We start from the raw sequence: 21,289 nt of genomic DNA, 5'->3' as shown, positions 1-21,289 counted from the left end.
TGCATCATGGCCAAAAAAACCAAAAACATAAAACAGAAGCAGTATTGTAACAAATTCAATAAAGACTTTAAAAATGGTCCCCATCAAAAACAAAATATCTTTAAAAAAAAGAAATTTACCTATAATTAGTGATGCTGTAAATATTTGGATCAGTAGTTGGAATTCGAAGAATTTTTATAGCAGTATATAATTTTTTGAATTTAAATACACAGTTTCATCAGTATATTAGTATTTCACTAAATCTAAGATGCCATCATTGGTTAGAAGCACCACTGTTTTATGTGCTGCTAAGAAAGAAAGAAGACTGCCAGCTAACAGACACACCATACAGTCTAAGGTATACGCTGATTTCAGAGACATTAAAACGGGAATCTTAGCCATTTTGAACTTTCAAGCCCTTTTCTACCCTAATAGTAACATTTGACCACTCTTCTATTGACTGTTTACCTTAAAATACCTGGAAAACCAGAATGAGTTGATGTTTCATAAAAATAACAGAGGACCTCTTTCACTGTCAGTAGTAATGGATTAAAGATTAGATTTTGTAGTTTTCAGAAAATCCATGCTAATTTTGTGTGTGTTTCTATGTATCTCCTTATATAGCACCTCAGACAAGTAGGAGTGGCTGGAAAGTTTGTTGAGTTTTTTGGAAGTGGAGTTTCACAGTTATCTATAGTAGATCGAACTACAATAGCAAACATGTGTCCAGAATATGGTGCTATCCTCAGCTTTTTCCCTGTTGACAATGTGACATTAAAACATTTAGAACATACAGGTAAGGACGTATAAGATCACTAGGATAAATGTGTTACATTTCCAATGTGTCTATCTGAAATATTGTATAATAAATTACTACCTTGTACATGTTATTTAATGTTCATGAAATTGTCTTATTTTAAAACAGCAGCTTTGAAATAAACTGCATCAGATGTGTTTAAAGAGTGTTGTGTCCTCAAACCCTAATCCACTGTAACCCATTTACAGCAGTTTAGAGGAGTTATTCAAACTGCTGATCTTTGCCTCACGTTTTCCCAATGATTAATAATGGATACCTCCACCCTGTTAGTGATCAGAGGTTGCAATTTAATGGAAGTCAGGCTTGCACACATTTACAGCTGTTCTCTTCTACATACAGGAAGAGAGGAGCCACGAGACAGAGTTTGGGAACCAGTGCTCTATCTAAAGAAGAAGCACATAATTTTGTGAAAAGCAGCATAGGGTTACAGGTTCCAAATTCTTATTGTAGCCTGATTAACTAGGAACTTTGACCACTCTTCTGTTGACTAATATAGAAAATACTTGCAAAACCAGAATGTGTTGGTTTTATAAGGCCCCTATTCTTTAAAAAGCAGGGTCTCTTTATTTGATCCACTTCTTTTTTTAAGAGATCATTACTGAACTACTAATCTCATCATAAGTATATTGGGGAGATATATCCTAGTATTCTTCAGTTTGGGGGCAGATTATGATAAGTCAAATGGCAAAATGGATGACTGGTCCTTTGGAACCTTGGAAGGAATGGTCCTCATAGAATACAGAGTTTTCTCTAAACTAGATTTTGGGTGGCAGAATGTTCAAGAGAGAAATGCCTTATTCCTTATATATTGATATTAATTAATGTCATAATGATCTGTCACTGTAACAAATTGTCCTAAAACTTAGTGGCTTAAAACAGCAATAATCATTTATTGCTGCATAGTTTCAGTGGGTCAGTAATTCATACAGGTACAGATTGTCTCTGCTTCATGATGTCTGGAGCCTCAACTGCAAGACTTAAAAGCTAGGGCCAGGAATCCTGAAGGTTTGTTCACTTGAATGTCTGGCAGTGAATGCTGGCCGTCAGCTGGGAACTCAGCTGGGACTGTCAGCCAGAACACCTATTTATGGTTTCTGAATATATAATCTGGGCTTTCTCACATGGTGGCTTTTCAAGGGTTGGTAACCTGAGAGAGCAGGGGTGTAGGGGGTTGGGGAGAAGGTACATGCCAGTTAGCCAGCTAGCCGGCTAGAAATTACATTGCTTAGGTTTAAGGGGAATGAACGTAGATTCTACCTCTTGATGGTTGAATGTCAATGTCACATTGTAAGAGAACATGTAACTTGGGATAGATATTGTTGTGGCAGTCATTGGCAAATATAATCTGCCACAGTTACTTACTTCTCATCAAGCTTACAGATAACTACCAGAATGTTTAATTGGAAACTTTATTGTTAACATCTAAGTTCTTTTAATTTCTGGAAGATCTTGTTAAATCTCTATCCTGCTCTGTAAAACTATTCTTAACTTTCATTTACTTTATTCTTAACTTTCATTTACTTTATTCTTTCATTTTGACTATTATATTAATGTTGCTTATTGTTTAGGGAAAGTAATGAATTTCATCTTTCATGGTGGCTAGTGATTTATTATGTTGAATTTTGTTATTGGCTTTTCTCTTGGAAACAATATTTTTGTGAGTTTTATATAACTGGCTCAGTATTTCTGATCTTGTCTGTGATTGAGTAACTTTTAAAAGGGGGGGTTCTGGTATGTATTTTATAAAGTGTTTTCATGAAGGGTAAAATTTTTACTATTGAGAATAATACCAATTTGTAAAGAAATCTTTTCTGAGTGCTTAGTAATAAGTAATATTTGTTTCTTGCTCATCACTGAAATTCGGCATCGTTACCCCCAAAGATTTAAAAATTTCTGAAAGGATTTTTATTGTTGTTAATCATCTTTTTAGGTTTTGACAAAGCCAAACTCAAGTCAATGGAAACATACCTTAAAGCTGTGAAATTGTTTCGAAATGACCAGGATAATTCAAGAGAACCTGAGTATTCCCAGGTATATACACAATAACCCACCTAATAGTAGTTAAGACTGTAAATTCTGGAGCCTGACCACCTGGGTTTGAATCCCACCTCTAAGACTTACCAGCTATACAACCTGGGCACTTTTTTAACCTTTTTGCCTCAGTTTCCTCATCTCTGAAATATGAAGATAATATCTACCTCATAGGATTCTTAAGAGGTTAAGTACAAATTCATTATGACAGTTTCAAGCACATAGTAAGTCCTCAATAAATGATAGCTGTTATTATTTAACAAGGTAATGTTATTTGTGACCCAACTCTGATTTTATTCATTAATTTTACATAGATTTATATTACAGTAAATTTTGTGACATTTTATCAAGTCTCAATTTTTAGTACTTAAAATATAAAATTGACTCGATTTATCAGTCTAATTTTTTTCTATTTTAGGATAAGAATACTATAATCTACTCCCCAAATATCAATTTTGATGATGTCTGCACCTGGTTAATGTCTATACTTTGTAAAAAATCCACCGTTATGAAGGGGATATACAGTTATGTGATCTTAAATGTTAAAGATATTTTTACAGTCTAAGTAAATATTTCTTATCTTTTGGAAATTTATATTGAAGTAGGTAGAATTCACTTTCAGGAAAGTTGTAATAGAATTCACTTTCAGGAAAGTTGTAATAAAATTCACTTTCTAGAAGTGTGTCAGGGATCTAAATCAACTTGGTGTTATCATTGGTATGGTTAACTGTTAAGCTCTTTTTTCTTGGGAAATCCATTTTCTCACCCAGCTTTATTTTTCCTCATAGCTTGTATCCCTGCCTGATACCTATCAATTTGTATAATTATTTGCCTGTCTTTCCCTCACTAGAATGAATACAAGTAGGCTCCATGAGGACAGGAACTTCACCTGCTTTGTTTGGCACTCTGTCCCCAGCTCCTAGAAGAGTGCGTGGCACATAGTGGATGTTCAGTAACATGTTAGGTGAATAAGTGAATACATATAGTATATTGAGTGCCATATAGAACCCATAGGAATTGAATTTGTGTGACGTTCTGGGCAAATCTTCTAACTTCTCTGATTATTTTCTAGTCCCTTTCAGCACCATGTATCAAATCTAGTGCTCTGTCCACATTTTTTTTAAAAAGGGAAAGAATAAGAACAATTAAATGGAAACATTTTGGTGGTATAATGAAATGGAATAAATGTGCCTATTAAAAACCTGACCAGATAGATAAGAAATAAAACTAAAATTCACCAGGATGTTGATTTCAAGAGAAACTAATACATACACAGACTAGGATCACCTGGATCCATGAAATAAAAGTGTAGGAAAAGCAGGTGTTTCAGTTGTGCTCAACCAGAATAAACAGGGCTGTTAAATAATGATGAAAGCCGTAGTGAAAAAAATTTTTTTGAATTGATTATACACAAATAAAATGTACATAGGGAAATGGTAGAAATACCAGAAGAAATTAATCGAAACCTAGCTGGGAGGTGGAATTTTTATAAAATATGATTTTTTTTTAACCAAGGAATAAAAGCATGGTCTGCAGGGGCCTGGCTAGCTAAACTAGAACCAGGAGTAGAAAAACCTTTTTCTGCTGTGTCCCCCAAGCACCCTCTATTGACCAGACTTAACATCGTACAAGCTGAGAAAGGAGAAATGTTTACTGAGCCCACCTCTGTTATCACAGAGCAGGCAAAGAAGGATGAATTTGGAGCTCAGAAGCAATAAACTTAGCTGGCACAGGCATCTACTTTATCATCAGGCATGTGTGAAGATAGTGTTATCTTTGTGGGAAAAAACCATTTGGGGGAAAAAAATTTTATATAGACTGTATGGTTGGTGTTGTGCTAGTTTGCATACTGGTCTGCTAGTCTTTTAGCAAATTTTTATATATTATGTTTCATAAATTAAATGGAGTTGTTTTAAAATATTTCTTGGGAGTGTATATCACCATTAAAACAAATTGCATTAAAACAAATGTGAGCATATTCATTCTGCATCAGAAAGTAGTACTCATGTTGGAATCTGTACTTACGAATTCTAATTACTTTTCTCCCTCTTTTCTCTCATTTCCTAGGTGATCCAGATTAATCTGAATTCAATAGTTCCATCTGTCAGTGGTCCAAAAAGACCTCAAGATAGAGTTGCTTTGACAGATATGAAAAGTGATTTCCAAGCTTGCTTAAATGAAAAGGTAGATTACCTTATTTGTCAATACACTTTGTGCTAAGTAAGTAGTGAAGAACTAGCAGGATGACCCATGAACTCAATCAACTGCTGTATTTTTATATGTTATTGGCACACACCAGCAGCCCCCTCCTTTGCCTCTGTCCAAAGTGCAAGTCAGACATTTCATGAGCTTGTTCCCAGATCCACTGTGAGGACCAGAGGTTGATTGGGTATATATAAATAAAAATTTAAAGTTAAAAATAGAGTTTCTCGGTCATGATAGCCTCATTTCAAGTTGAATACGTACATGTGGCTGTGGCTCTTGTATTGGACATCATAACTATTGAATATTTACATCATCACAGAAAATTCTGTTGGGCAGCACTGCTCTAGACTTTTGTGATTTCCCAGACTAGAACAAAACCACTACACTGTTGTGATTACTCTCTTAAAGTCTGGTAAATTAACTAAATACCAAGTGACCTCTTTGACTTTCAGGGTTTGTACTTCCCGTCTTGAGACTCATGGCTTCAATCTTGTCACTTTTTCTATTCTGAGAACTAGTAGCTGGCTTTTCAGAGCCTTTCTTTTTATAATTTCTTTTTTCTTTTTTTTTGAGGAAAATGTCAAACTTCTACAGGAATAAAGTAGTGTAATGAATTCCTGTGTCCCTCACTTGAACAATTACTAACTCATAACCCATCTTGCTTCATCTGTTCTACATACATATAGACACACAGGATCATTTTGAAGCAAATGTTCAAGGACATTTTTAACAGAAAATGTTTGTACCATCTCTTGAGAATTACTGTTAAGTAGGAATGAATAAAGAACAGCAAAGCCAAATAAGATCTGGATCATGAGTAGTTGGCTGGACTCAGTAGATAAAAGCTTAGGAACACCACCAGACTCCTGTCATGATTATTCAAATTCATGCTTCAGCTGAATTATAACTACTGAATGACATGGAACTTCAGCATCACTCACAAATAGTCAGAACTTATCAAAAGTCAAGGGTCTGCCATATTTTCTACCAGTCTTTTTTTCTATACATATCCAGAATATTTAGTTTATATTTATGTGCAAATTTGTATAGGTTGGATTTAAAGGCTTCCAAATTGCAGCTGAAAAGCAAAATGATATCGTCTCTATTCATTATGAAGGAAGTGAATATAAGCTGTCTCATGGATCTGTGGTCATTGCCGCCGTTATCAGTTGTACCAATAATTGCAATCCATCTGTCATGCTCGCTGCAGGTAGGTTGTGGTTTATAGCCATACATTTTCTGTTATATTCACATTCTGTTTCTTAGATTATGCATGAGTATTGATGCCTGTGTTTGATATTGAGAACCTGAGTTTTTAATTAGGTTTTAAGGAGCCTAAGTTTGACTTATGTTATTAATTTTGTTTTTATTACAAAGAAGGTGAATTTTTAAAATTATATCATGTATCTGTGAGCTTTAGGTTGTATCTGTTTTTTCTGTCAATTTAGAAGTATAGTTAATTAGCAGATCTTTTGATCTACTAGACATTTACCATAGCAGTGTATTAGATTCAGTTGAGACACAAAGGAAGTAAAAGATTATTGACAAGGAATATAAATGAAATCAATTGTATGTACATGGAGCAATTCATTAATCATATAAAATCAAGTATAATAAATGTTAAATTGCTATTAGTTCATTACGATTATAGCATTTAAAATGGTTCATTTAATGGTATGTGTTATATGTGTACATGATGTTATTATATACCCTTTTCCATTTGTGTGCATGATGCCATGATATCAGATTGTATATTAATAATTTATAATGTAAAAGCTAGTATATCTACCACAATTTTTTATTTGTTTTAAATGAAACAAATCAGTAGAATAAAGTGAACAAAATAATGACAGTAAATGTGTGAATTTTAGACTTTTACCCTAACCTGTATTGGAGATGACCTGTAAAATAAACCATAAACCCTTTCTTACTTCCTACTTTAATATGAGGGAAAGAGGGAGAGAAACATTGCCATAATAAATTATTGTTTATTTACTGTTGCAGGTCTTTTGGCTAAAAAAGCTGTTGAAGCTGGTCTGCATGTTAAACCTTATATAAGAACAAGTTTATCTCCAGGCAGTGGGATGGTTACACATTACCTCAGTTCAAGTGGAGTATTACCATATCTTAGTAAGCTCGGGTAAGTGATGGTTACCACTCTTTATATTGACATTGGTATTCAGCAGTGATTGAAACTACTTGTTAGGACCTTTCATATACAAAAAGAAGATAGAAAAAAACGCTTTAGTTCTACTTGTTGCCTTGCCATTACCACAAAATCTTTGAGGCCGTTTCACTCAGCAGACATTTACTAGGCATATTCAATGAGCAGCAAGGCATTGTGTTGGCTACAAAGAAGTAGGAGATGTGATCTCTAATTTAAAGATGGAAACACAAGACAAACAAGTAAAACCAAGTAACAGTGACAGACAGGTAAGGGATGGTACCAAGTACGGCATAATTTGCATGAGTCATGTAGATCATCAGTTTTCAGAACAGAGTAAGATATAGGTTGCATTATTAACTGAATAAATTGTCTTAATTGAGGTTTTGTGAGATTATTATATCCATTAAGCATAGGTTAAGTTGTCCCTGAACTTTGGAGAAAATAACTTATATTGTTTATGTACTCAAAAAAATAATTGATGCTAGCTGTGTTTTCACTGTGTATTTTGGAACATAGTGTCTTACGTAAATCAATTCTTTTGCAAAACTGCCAAGTTTTAGGTTTTTTTCTTTGTTTGGAAGAGCAGCTGAAAGTAATTTTGAGGATTATACCTGTAATTTTTAAGTTATATCATCTTGGAGTTTTTGTCAGGAGCTTTTCTTGGGTTTAGTTGGTTGAGAATTAAAAGATTACTCCTATCAGAGTACCCAATTACAGTGCCTCTTTGGGGGCCTTTGGTCGGATTGTTGCAGCCAGGTCCTCTTGATATTTGACAGTTTAAACCCCTTTGGAGGACAGTATAATATCGATTTTTTGAACGGTCATGTTATATTCCTAGCGAGTAGTATCTGAAGAATTTTCTTGCGTAGTTTGATAAGTTTTGTGTCAGATTTAGTTAACCAAATTTAACTAGGGAGTGTCCTAAGTATCAGGGCTCTTCAGAGGTTTGCATTCAGTACAGATAGCCTGGCTGAGGGTCAGACTTGATTGCTCAAAAGCTGTGAAATGAACATGTTGATGAAGGTTCCTGTGTTGTGAATATTCTCTTCAGCAATCTTACTACAGTGATGGAAATGAAAGATAAGACTTGTCCTTTCTTTACAAATGTTGTGATTTTCTGTCCAATCACATTTATTTTTTGAAATGCAGATTTGAAATAGTTGGCTATGGATGTTCAACATGTGTGGGAAATACAGCACCCTTATCAGAAGCAGTTTTAAATGCAGTAAAACAGGTAAACTGTGTGGATCAGTAAGACATCCAAATGGTTTTTCCTAACTGTATTTCACTATTATCAAAAATGTATATTAATGTATTTATATTTCTGTAGTCCTTGCATCTCTTGGGAAGAGTAACCTATCAATCATAAAATGATTCTTTGAAGTCATTTTTAGAACCTTGAACTAATTCCTTAATAGTGCAGGAATTATTTTAGTTTATTTACAGTATTGATAGTTCTGTACCTAATAATTGGAAATAATGCTTTTGGTTATCATGCCCTCAGAAGTGTAATATTTGAGATTTCTTACATGTGATTATCCAAATTTGTACCATCTTTTGAATTGAATATATTCATTTGTGTTTTTTTTTTTTTCAGGGTGATTTGGTTACTTGTGGAGTTTTATCTGGAAATAAAAATTTTGAAGGTCGTCTTTGTGATTGTGTTCGTGCCAATTACCTTGCCTCTCCACCCTTAGTGGTAGCTTATGCCATAGCAGGCACAGTGAATATAGATTTCCAGACGGAGCCTTTAGGTATCTTTTCCTTTATATGTATACATATATACCTGCACACACTTTTTTCCCCAAAAGTTGTACTTTTGAAATGTTTCCTAGACCGTTCATTTATTGAATTATTTCAGAAAATCTTATCACGATGCATTATTAATTTTTGATTCATATGAAGAATATATAATGTGCAAGTAATTAGTTCTTTCAGCTGCTTACACCTGAAGCACTCTTGTTGAATAATATACTTGGTTTCTGTGATGTGTCTTTGAAAAGATGTGAACATTTTGAGGGAGTTACTTTTTATATTAAATTTCATATGAAAAATTTTTAACCAGGTACTGACCCTACTGGCAGGAATATTTACCTACATGATATTTGGCCTAGTCGAGAAGAAGTTCATCAGATAGAGGAAGAACATGTTGTATTATCCATGTTTAAAGCATTAAAAGAGAAGACAGAGGTAAGACTCTCATTTGTTTCTTAAAAGGTTTAATAAAGTGGCAGTGTTTCTTTATTTCATGTATCTTTCTGAATAGAATCAAAATTAAAATTTGATTCTAAATTTTGATTCTAAATTTTTTGGGAAACCCAACAAATATTTATTGAGACCCTAGTATGTGCCAGGCACTCTTCTAGCTGTTTGGAATATATCAGTGAAGAAAACACAAAGTTCTCAAGGGGAGAGGCAGATAGTAAACTGTAGACAGAATAATTAGGTAAATTACACAATATGTTAAAAAGTAATGAGTGCTGTAGAAAATTACAGAACAGGGTAAAGAGAACGAATTGTGTAAAATTTGGGGAGTAGATTGCAGTTTTATATAGGATAGTTGAAAACATGGTATTTGAGCAAAGTTTTGAAGGAGGTGAACAAGTTAGTCATATATGTGAACAAAGAACAGGGCTCGGCTTCCCTGGTGGCACAGTGGTTGAGAGTCCGCCTGCCGATGCAGGGGACACAGGTTCGTGCCCTGGTCTGGGAAGATCCCACATGCCGCGGAGCCTGCGCGTCCAGAGCCTGTGCTCCGCAACGGGAGAAGCCACAACAGTGAGAGGCCCGCATACCGCAAAAAAAAAAAAAAAAAAAAAAAAGAACAGGGCTTACCAGGTAGAGGGACCAGTGTAAAGGCCTTAAGGAGGGAACCGTAATGAAGGCAGTGTGGCTAGAACATAGGAAGTAAGAAGGATCGTGGTAGAAAATGATGTCCAGATTACATAGGGAATTTTAGGCCATTATTAAAATTTAATCTTTTACTCTGAAGTGAGATGGGGAGCCATTGGAAGGTGTGGAACAGGAGTGTCATAATCAAAAAGATTACACTGTCTTTGAATTGAAACTATATTGGGGCAAGAGGGTTGGGTAATAAGGATAGAGTCAGGAGGACCTATTGTATGTAGTAGTCCAAAGTAAAAAATGGTAATAGCATGGAACATTTGGGGTAGCAGTGGAGGTGGTGAGTAATGGTGAGATTTTGAACATAGTTTGAAGGCAGGACTAATAATACAGTGATGTAGGACAAATATGTTGGGGAAAAAAAGGTTTTCTCCATGATAATATTCTTAAATATTAAAAGTATACCCCAAAACACGCTTAATGTTTTAAGTTAAGCAACATGTTTAGATCTTTCTAAATTCTTTAGCTTTTCTGGGTTTCTGTAAAGTCGTTCACATTCAGTTTGTATTGAAACTTAACTCTTAGGGCATTCCTGAAAATCTGGTGTGCTGGAATTCGATGAGCAAATTTTATCAGTTCAGTCCAAAAATGTCATAATTTTATAGAATGCAGTATTTTAGCTTTCTTTCCAAATGGATGAGGCCTATTTTCTTTTTTTAATTCTAACCTAAGTACTATGTTAATTTCCTCATTTTCATAAACCTCTTTTTCTGACTCCATTTTATCTCTCTTTTGGTTTATCAACCAAAACCATATTCACAGATGGGAAATAAACGGTGGAATTCTTTAGAAGTACCAGATTCAGTTTTGTTTCCATGGGATTTAAAGTCTACTTATATCAGATGTCCTTCATTTTTTGATAAGCTTGTAAGTACTTTTTTACTATTTGATACTTAAAAAATTGTTTGAAGTTTTAAAAACCTCATGAAGAGTTAAATGCCTTCAACATTTTTTACCTTTTAGACCAAAGAGCCAGTTGCACTTCAGCCTATTGAAAATGCCCATGTCTTATTATATCTGGGAGACTCTGTCACGACAGATCATATATCACCTGCTGGAAGCATTGCTAGGAGTAGTCCTGCTGCTAAGTATTTGACAAACAGAGGGTATGTGTACATGGTTATAGGCTGTTTTTGTGTTATCTTTCTCATTAATTAAGAGGCTTTTACTGGTCATGTTCCTTTATCCAGTAAATTACATGCTATCATGGGTGTCTGATTGTCTATGTATTTGACCTAAGCAATAACTGGGATACCTGTTGTACCTGCTTTTGCTTGTAACTTTAGAAATTGAAATTACTATTTTAAATTGAGCCCTTGTCCATTAAGTAAACAACTAATTGGAAACAGGAGTTCTCTTTTTCAGTGCTACTTTGTTGAAAAGTCAGATTGGTTTGACCTACCAAATAAAGCCTGATGGTTCTAACCATCTTCCAGTGTTGGACTGCACAATTTAAATGTGTGTATTTTGGGCTATAAAATGTACTTGCGTGAGGCTAGGCTTGATCTGTATCAAATCAAAAGACAATGAATTTCTGCTTCTCGAGTGTAAAATTTCACAAGAATAATAAATGTGAATGTGAAGGAGATCATTTACATAGGATATATAAATCCAAAACTAGAAAGATTTTGTTTCATTTCTGTGTGATTAATAACGTAGAGTTGCTCGGTTATCAAAGAACTGTTTTAACACCAGAGACAAAATTTTGCTAAAGGTAGAATTTGTGGTATTGCTGCCTGATTAGCTTTTTGATGCTTGAGCTATGCAAATGATAAGACTTTTCATTGAAATATCTTATAAAAATCAGTGCTACCTAGCTTTGTTTGACATGTAATACTGCATAGCTCTTACTATAATCTCATTAGTGCTATTGTGAAATCTGTGTTTGAATTTATTTTCTAGTTAATTGTAGTTTGGTGGGAATTAAAACACTTTTTGGTAGAAATTGCTAATAGCAACTCCATTTGGTGTAATTTGATGAAGATAAATGAGTTTGTTTTACACACGGCTTTTGTTCATAGTGGTGAGAAATAAAATAAGTTTTATTTCTCCCAAATATTTTTTAAAAGGTGATTTCCATCTTGGTCGTAATTGTGACAAAGATTCCAACCCCCTCCCAAAGAAAAAGCCACCACTTCTCTCAAATACACAATTTTTATATTTATTGTAATTGCTGATATGGATTTCTTAGCACAGTTAATACCGTAGTTTTCGTCAGTTAAAAATTTTATTTTTAAAGACACTCAAACCCCTCACCATCTCCATCCTGAAGTACAGTGTTTAAATGTACATCCTGAGATAAGATGTTTAAATTAGAAGAATATTTGTTGTCTTTACATAAAAGACCAAATTAGAGACTGATGGAAGTTGGTTGTTGATTGTTGAGATGCTTATGCTCAGTTTTCTCTTGTCCCTAAAAGGTCATTTATATAGTAACCAATCCAGTAGCAATGAATACCCATAGCACACAGATAATGGTGTCTAAATACCAATTCTTAGGACAAGCAACCAATTTGTCTTAGGGAAATGGTTGATTCCAGGTTTGGCCCTGGAAAATATACAAGATGATTCTAGATGTCTTATACCAAAAGCAAAGGAGCTATAGAGACTACCAAAGAGTGTCTTAATTCCCACCAAACTACAATTAACTTCCAGGCTTTCTGTCAAAAGGTCTCAGGAGCCAACTTGAATCTGTCACTGCTCAAAGATGGGACATGTTGAGCGTCAATAAAGAATATAACTGGAATGGGTAGAAAAATAATGAATATGTTTAAATCCATGAGTTCATAATAATACTAAAAGAGATAAATTAAAAACTCCAAGTTACCTTTGGAAGATGATGGGAAACCATCTCATTATTTAACAATAAAGTCTTTTCTGTATGGGATGTATTTCATTATAACCAAATCATTGATGAAGGAAAGTTTGTCTTCATAGAAGTTTTCCAGCTAAAAAATGAAGAAGGAATAAGAGAAATAGAGTGTCATCATTTTGCAGTCCCTAGTGTAGTCTAGACAATGATGATCAATCACTGGTAGCATTCCAGAAAGAGAAAACTGGGTATCATGTGCTCCTGATGGAAGTACGACCTATGCAGCATTGTTGCAAAAATTAAAAACCCAAACCTTGTCAAGTCACTAGATTTGACATCTGGTTAACAAGAAATACAGGAGGGAGAACAACATATGAAATGATACTGTGGAGATGCAGTCAGCACGGTCTAGATATAGGAAACTACACTACAAATGACCTAATTTCTTTAGATAAAGTATAAGAGGGGACAAAATAGGAGAGGGAACATATAGATTGAAAAAGACTTGAGATCAACTGGATGAATTTATAAACCATATTTGGACCTGATTGGAGCAAACCAACAACTAAAAAAGTAATAAGAAAACCAGGGACATTTGAATATTGACTGGCTAGCTGGTATTAAGAAGTTCGGAGGGTTTTGTTTGTAACAAGGTAGTATTTTTAAGTCCATATCTTTTAGAGAAACATACTGAAATGTATACAGTTAAAATATGATATCTGAGTTTTCTTCAGAACAGTCTAATGGAGGATGATTATAGAAGAAACAAAGATTCCATGAATTGATTATTGTAGAGTAGTGATAGGCACCTGGGCATTCACTGTTCTGTTTTCTCTACTTTTGTGCATGCTTGAAATTTTCCATAATAAAAAAGTGTTTATGAGTAAGTTTTACAATTTAATAATGTGATTATTTTCCATCTAAAATAAAAACTAACTTTCATAACTTTGTTGCAGCCTTACCCCTCGTGAATTCAACTCTTACGGAGCCCGAAGAGGTAATGATGCTGTGATGACAAGAGGCACTTTCGCAAATATCAAGCTTTTTAATAAGTTCATTGGAAAACCAGCTCCCAAAACAGTTCATTTTCCATCAGGACAGACGGTAAGGATGTATACAGAGTATTTAGGCAGTTGCTAACTAGATCAAAATTTGTATTAAAATTTCTTATGTTTGTTTTAATCTACAGCTAGATGTATTTGAGGCTGCAGAGCTGTACCAGAAGGAAGGTATCCCACTGATTATTTTAGCAGGGAAGAAATATGGTTCAGGAAATTCAAGAGATTGGGCTGCCAAAGGACCATACTTGCTGGTATTGATTCTTAAATTTTATCTTAAACTTCAAAGAGTTTTAAATATTCCCTTTTGTCAGTAACATCCTGTCAAAGTTCATTTTGTTCACTTAGACTTTGTATGCCTACTTGGATCTCATCTGTGGGTGTTTTTAAGTGACCTTATATAATACGTTGTACTAATCTAGTTGTATTTTAATACTCTGAATTTAATTAAAATTACATCAGTCTTACTTGTGAAAATAAATGTGGTAGAGGGAAAGGATATTCTGTCTTAAATTATTGCTTTATAATAATAATTATTTATACCCATTGGTAGTTTTACTTGCCCCCTTTTCATTTAATTTTCTATGATTTGCTCCATCAAAGGTTAACGACTCAGAGATAGTGGGCCACATTTTACTTTTATCTTTTTCCAAATAGGTGATATTGGTCCCTGGCTGTCTGCTAGGAAGACATTTCTGTTGAAACTGTTTCCTTGTTGAAGAGCAAATAGGGAATCTGTTGGAGAGAATAGTCCTGTGACGTGTGCTCTCTGCCATTTCATACTCATACTGTGCTTCTCTTTACAATTGTAGTTGTTGAAGAGGCTGGTCAAAATACAGCCCTCACAGCTATCATAATCATACAAACGTCATTTGTTTTGAATCTTTAATTCCCCTCCCCCTTAAAATGTAAATACTCTAAGGAGTTGTGGGAATAAGTCTAATTCTTTTGTCTTTGTAAGATAATAATTTTAAGTACCAACATACTTCAGAGATACTCCAGTTTCGGTTCTTCACCACTGCAAGAAAGTGATTATCACAATAAAGCGAGCTGCACAAGTTTTTTCGTTTCCCAGTGCATATAAAAAGTTATGTTTACACTGTACTGTAGTCTATTAAGTGTGCAACAGCATATTTAAAAAAAATTATACACACTTTAATTAAAAAATACTTCATTGCTAAAAAATGCTAACCATCATCTGAGCCTTCAGCAAGTCGTATAGTAACATCAAAGATCACTTGTCACAGATGGGCTTCCCTGGTGGCGCAGTGTTTGAGAGTCCGCCTGCCAATGCAGGGGACACGGGTTCGTGCCCCGGTCCGGGAAGATCCCACATGCCGTGGAGCGGCTGGGCCCGTGAGCCATGGCCGCTGAGCCTGCGCATCCGGAGCCTGTGCTCCGCAATGGGAGAGGCCACAGCAGTGAGAGGCCCACGTACCGCAAAAAAAAAAAGATCACTTGTCACAGATCACCATAACAAATAAAATAATAATGAAAACATTTGAAATATTACAAGAATTACCAAAATGTGACACACACATGAAGTGAGCAAATGCTGTTGGAAAAATGGAGCCTGTAGACTTGCTTGACACAGAATTGCCAAAAAACTTCAATTTGTTAAAAAACACAGTAGCTGCGAAGTTCAATAAAAACAAGGTATGTCTATATCGTGAATATTAATTATAGGTATAGGTTCCCATTTTTTCCTCAAGTTTTTTTAGCTTTTTTTGTTTTGTTGTTGCGGGCTTTCCTCATATAGCTGTTGATCCTTGGCTGTCCATTCAGTTAGACATTAAAAATCTGATTACAAGCTGTAGTTGTGAGCTGCGTTTTGTTAGTGGGCCTTACTAATGATAAGCTACCTTTTTCATTGAGATAGCCCTATATGTTAGTATCTGTAAATATTTTCTCTGGGCCATTCAGTGAGACCCATTGAAGAAACAGACTTACTCCCCCCATTTCTGATAGTATTCTCACCCAGACTTCCCGTGAGCCTAGTGTTCCTCTTCAGTCTAGAGCATCCATCCTCTACAGGGTGATGGCACTCCCAAGGGGTGCAACAAAATCTTACTCTTCTTATGTATGAAGTATACATAGACATATACATATATAAACAGATACACAGTATATTTGTGACATTAAATTTGGGGGGGTGGTGGGCAATGAGGAGGAAGATGTGATTAGAAGGGAAATGTCTAAAACTCCTTAGGAGGATAATAATGAAAAATAGTAGAGAAACATGGGTCTTTAGCTGATTTTGTTCGGAGAATAGCGTCCTCTCTTGTGTGGGAACTGAGCTGGAGATCTTACTGCTTTTTATAGACTTCTAACTACTATCCCAGTGTTCTGAGAACCTCATGCCTCTGAGTCTCAAGCCTTTTCTAGGTTCTTTGTTGCAAATTGACTCAAATCTTACTGGTATCACCCTAGTTTCAGTTTATCAGTTTGTAGTTTCAACATTGTCTGCTAAGTCAGTTACCTGTCTCTGTTTTCTAAATATTTATAGAATTTGCACATCCTATTCCCTTTGTTGCTATGGGTTTACACTTCTTTATTCTTTTATTTTAGTGGCAATTTAAAAGGGAGTTTTGATGAACACATATGTTAGATCTACCATAATTAAACAGAAATCCTCCTGAGCCCTTTTTGAGTTTAAAGCAGCCGCCCCCAATTATAGAGAGCGCTTACTATATGGTAGGCACTGGCAGTACTTAACCCTGGAGTGGCCGAGGGGCAGTTAGGAGTTAAGGAGCTACTTAGAGAAAAATAACCTATAAAAGATTTCTTTAAATACTTTGATATAACATTGACCTTTAGTATGGGGTGTTGGGTTTGAAGTTTTTACAGAAAAGCCAAAAGTAGAATTTTTTTCCTTTTAAAATACTCAGTAAAGCAACTTTCAGAGATGAATGGAGGAATAAAATGCATGTTTGTTACAGGGTGTGAAAGCTGTTTTGGCTGAAAGTTATGAAAAAATTCACAAAGATCATTTGATTGGAATTGGCATAGCTCCACTTCAGTTCCTTCCAGGAGAAAATGCAGATTCTTTGGGCCTCTCTGGCAGAGAAACATTTTCTTTAACATTTCCTGAAGAACTGTCTCCTGGAGTTACATTAAATATAAAGGTATATCTAAAATTCTCAAATATATGATTGTGTACTATATATTTAAATAGATGGTTGTAAATTGAGTAAGAAACAATTACTGTAAATTGCATCCTAATGTCAGTTAGTGAACAAGTTGTAGTTTGAGAAGGCTCTGTTTTCTCTGTACTTAAACCGATGTTAATATAGTTGATGTTCTCCGAGGAAAAGTAGAAAACACTGTATACTTAGTCCAGAAGGAAGACATGGACTTCCAATTACACACGTTAACTTCCTTTTCCTCGTTATCAGCTCTCTCTGTCCTGATCTAATTTTATCCCAGGCACGTACACCACTTTAGGAGAAGCCAAAATTGAGTGTTCAGGGTTAGAGTAACACAGACTTTACAACCAAGAAGAAAGGAAAAAATAGCAATATTATATGCAATGAATATTTAACATAAAATGACCATGAGTAACAACTTCCCTAATTAGTAAGTCAAAATCTAAATCATTTGATTTAATGTTTTAGGTGATGCGATACTTGTTATTTACAATTAGGGACTAAAATAACATGTTTTTCTACTTAGGTGTGAAGCCTATGGTTTGGTATCTTAGGTGTTTTCAAGCAGGAGAAATGTTTCTCAGACAGAATATGAGTATAGTCATTGAATATGAAGACAGATGGTCTTAACCACTAAGTAAAACTTTGTAGATTTTACCACTCATGTGAGATGTTTTTGTTTGTTTAAAGACAAGCACTGGAAAAGTATTCAGCGTGATTGCTTCCTTTGAAAATGATGTGGAAATAACATTGTTCAAACATGGAGGATTATTAAACTTTGTGGCACGAAAATTCTCATAGTATCTACTCACCATGGATACCTTTCATAACTGGTAACTGCAAACAAAGCCTTTTGTGCTGGACCCAGGAATCCTTACCATGGAGCTGCAGGTAGTCCCAGTATGCTCACTTATCTCATCCATGGATGTAAATGATTATGAATCAACGTAGTGACTGAAATGAAATCTTCTTGATTTTAAATAATATACGAATGGTGCTATTAACATTGCTAAAATCAGCGTGTGAAGTGTGTTGTGGAAGAGGCCTGTAAGTATGGGGGGATATTTTATCAGACCATTTTGTAAATAAAGGCAGAATTTGAACTTGTGTTAAAGATTCTTATATGAGTAACCTTCCTGAAGTCTTTCATTTAGTTTTGCACCTATAAAACTGTATACTACTGTTTGTTGGTTTAAGAGAAGCAGATTGAAATATAACAAGCCAGATAACTTTAAAATTGTGGAAGGTGAAATCTGATTTATAAGTGGATTTTCAGATATATTCATTCCTTTTCAGAATTGAGTTGCACATAGTTGTCATTCTTAGTTTGTAATATAAGCCAGGGTTATCCTAAGTCTCAGTCTAACTGCAAGGGATAGAACCTGCCCCATACACAATCATTCTGTCCAATCCAGCCAAGGTTTCCTCCACATCAGAAGGTGGACTGTTACAGAATACAATTGATTGCGTAGCACCATGTATTGGCAGTGAAAATATGTATCACATATGCAGCCCTTAATTTTTCAGTAATTTGCTGCTGTGACCCTGGCAAGCCTCAGATGGCATTATATCAATTGGATTATTTTGCTCACTCTGTGTGATACTGTAACTTCCTATAACCTAATATTTTAGCTATTATTAACTAAAATTCCACACTCATTTATGGTTGCTAAAGAGAACTTTAATCATTGAACGCTAACATGATTTCCTCTAGATTTTAAAATTATCCACCCTAAATTATATGGTTGCTCAACCCTAAACAGTTTTTAAATGTTGGTTACTTCTTAATTATTTAAATCGATTTCCTGTCATTTTGAATCATTTTACCTGGGAAGCATGATACTATTAATTATGTATGCTTTTGCTAACCGTCAGGATAAAACACTTAAGTTATTGCTGTCTGAATACTGTATTTTCTCTATTTGCATGTCTATTTATCACATCAAATGTTATGTCAACAAGAAGTTTGTCAACTTTTAAGAAAAAGGTTGGATAATTAATTCCAAAAAGTCCTATACCTTTTTTTTTAATTAAGAAATTAAACTTAGCAGGCAGAAGGTTAATTGTAGTGATTTTTTTTCCCACATGGAGATCATCATATGACCTAGTTAAGTTACTGCAATTCAGAATTAGCTCACATGCACAGAATAAAGAATTGTTTTAAGCTAAAATGCTGAAATTACCAAACCAGTGGGTAAAGACCACTGAGAACTTTGGACATAATCAAATCATACAATCTTTTGAAAATATTCTGCAAATATGTGTTTAGACAATTAGGTGGACTAGAGTTTGGCAAAATGATTTCCCTTTTATTTAAATTTTTTATAAATATTTTCTTTGATACTTTCAAATCACGTGTTCTTGATATTTTATAATGCTGTGTATTTGTCAGTGCATATGTTTTTAATTTACATGAAAACATGAATTAGGGATGGAGAATTTACAAGTTGAACATTAAAATATCTGTTACAGGCTTTGAAGAAATGATAATCCAGATTGTTACGTGTGGGGAAAACATCTGTTTCATTTTTAAGCCATACTATAATATAATATGTAACCTACGGGCAGAGGCCTGGGCATCATCATAAACAGCACATCTAGGAGATGAAAAGATGATAAAGCTAGCCAGCTGTGAATTAAGCATTTAAATTTCCAGTCTACCTAGTCCAGTAATAATACAAGCAGATCTTGTATTTCAGGAATAAAATCAAGGTTCTCTTAATCTCTTGCTTATATACAATGAACCAAAAAGCTTCGTAAGCAATGGCTATCAATTTGTGAGGAGAGTCATGGATGTGTGTCCCAAAGCATACCTATATTTCTGCCTCCAGCCAAATTCTGTGTTTGCAAAAATGTGGCCCCTGTTGGTTTTTATTGTTTTACTTATCTCCTTTGTTGAATATATCTGGATAATTTGGTGTTCTAAAAAGAATACACAAATATTGTGGCAGGAAGTATAATAGGCCCCTTAGAGAAGCAAATTAGTGTTGTGAATTTAAAAGTACAATTTCAAAGGTCATTATCAACAGCAGCATTTTTGTTATATTTTAAGAAACATTATGCTACATACCATTGCCATGTTTCATGCCTTTGGGTTGCTAATCACTGAAAATGTCATCCAGTCACTGAATTGCCATTAGTATACCTAAAAAGTTTCCAAGATGACAGTTGTTACTTCCTGTTTTATCTCCAAGCTGACATTTGAATGAGAGGTATTAGACTCCCTTTAGCTAAATTGCTCAGTTTTTCACTGGGAATCAAACTTCAGTGGTACTAAAGGACAAAAAGTACAGCTAAGACCTAAATCAGAATTCTAGTTGTTTGCATATATGGTAACAGTGTTGTGTGCATTTGCCTTCTCAGTGTTGAGTGAGAGGATGAGGAGAAATTATTTGACATTTTTCTGTGGTTGAATTAAAAGACACCTTTCTTTTGCCTTTAGGTTTAGGAGAAAGTGCTAAGATACTGGATGTTGACCCTATCTTAGTTTGATTTGGAGTTATAAAAGAGAGGGGAAGGAGGTGGACTTAGTCTTCTTTAGTGACTTTTCCCCTACAGTGTGATAGTGCTGATGTTTCTATCAGTTTTACACATAGTATGTAATTATGAAACCATATATCTCACTTAAGTAAATATAAATCATTGTCTATTATTTAAAGCCAACAAAACAGTATAACAGTTTTAAGTTCAATAATTTTAAGTATTGTATAGAAATATATTGGAGGCAAAGTTCAGTTGATGACAATTGTGTATATGTTACTGATGCTGTAAATTATTTTTAATAAAGAAAATTGTATTATCACATATTTGACTCTTGTTATAAAATATTTTGTGGTAATTGAAAAATAAAATATGATAACTTAAAAAGAAATAGGATACCATCCAGAAATTTCTCTTCAAACATGTTAGTTAAATGTTCAGACATTAGTTATTCCCAATATAACTGCCAAAATGAGAATGAAAACCAAGATAAAGTTTGCAGTAGGAATAGCCTCGAGGAAACAATAAGTAAAGTTGAACTTGATTCCAGGGTTGTTCCAACTGGTACTTAGATTCATGGAATAACATTTTTAGAGTTGAAAAGACTAATCTCTCACCCAAAGCAGGATCCCTTGTCTAAATAACATCTAACTGGGCGACCTTTTCTTGAATATTCAAGAGATGGGAGAC

At 34.5% G+C, this 21,289-nt stretch overlaps 1 protein-coding gene across 2 annotated transcripts in view; it reads left to right on the top strand.

Annotated features, from left to right (window-relative positions):
* IREB2 (iron responsive element binding protein 2) overlaps positions 1 to 20,882 on the top strand; it is a 52,466-nt gene extending 31,584 nt beyond the window's left edge. For both annotated transcript variants that reach the window (XM_082647683.1, XM_082647684.1), the window contains 14 exons: positions 604 to 775; positions 2,727 to 2,827; positions 4,895 to 5,011; positions 6,083 to 6,242; positions 7,037 to 7,172; positions 8,349 to 8,433; positions 8,797 to 8,953; positions 9,265 to 9,389; positions 10,866 to 10,970; positions 11,067 to 11,209; positions 13,872 to 14,019; positions 14,105 to 14,227; positions 16,913 to 17,098; positions 17,810 to 20,882. In XM_082647683.1, coding sequence (XP_082503809.1) covers positions 604 to 775; positions 2,727 to 2,827; positions 4,895 to 5,011; positions 6,083 to 6,242; positions 7,037 to 7,172; positions 8,349 to 8,433; positions 8,797 to 8,953; positions 9,265 to 9,389; positions 10,866 to 10,970; positions 11,067 to 11,209; positions 13,872 to 14,019; positions 14,105 to 14,227; positions 16,913 to 17,098; positions 17,810 to 17,920 — 1,869 coding nt within the window. In that variant the 3' untranslated portion in view covers positions 17,921 to 20,882. The remainder of the gene's footprint in view (positions 1 to 603; positions 776 to 2,726; positions 2,828 to 4,894; positions 5,012 to 6,082; positions 6,243 to 7,036; positions 7,173 to 8,348; positions 8,434 to 8,796; positions 8,954 to 9,264; positions 9,390 to 10,865; positions 10,971 to 11,066; positions 11,210 to 13,871; positions 14,020 to 14,104; positions 14,228 to 16,912; positions 17,099 to 17,809) is intronic.
* Positions 20,883 to 21,289: the final 407 nt, after the last annotated feature.

Source organism: Grampus griseus, assembly GCF_964374135.1.
Source record: "Grampus griseus genome assembly, chromosome: 2".
NCBI lineage: Eukaryota > Metazoa > Chordata > Mammalia > Artiodactyla > Delphinidae > Grampus > Grampus griseus.
The sequence above is the reverse complement of the archived record's forward strand: the minus strand, read 5'-3'. Positions and strand labels throughout refer to the sequence as shown.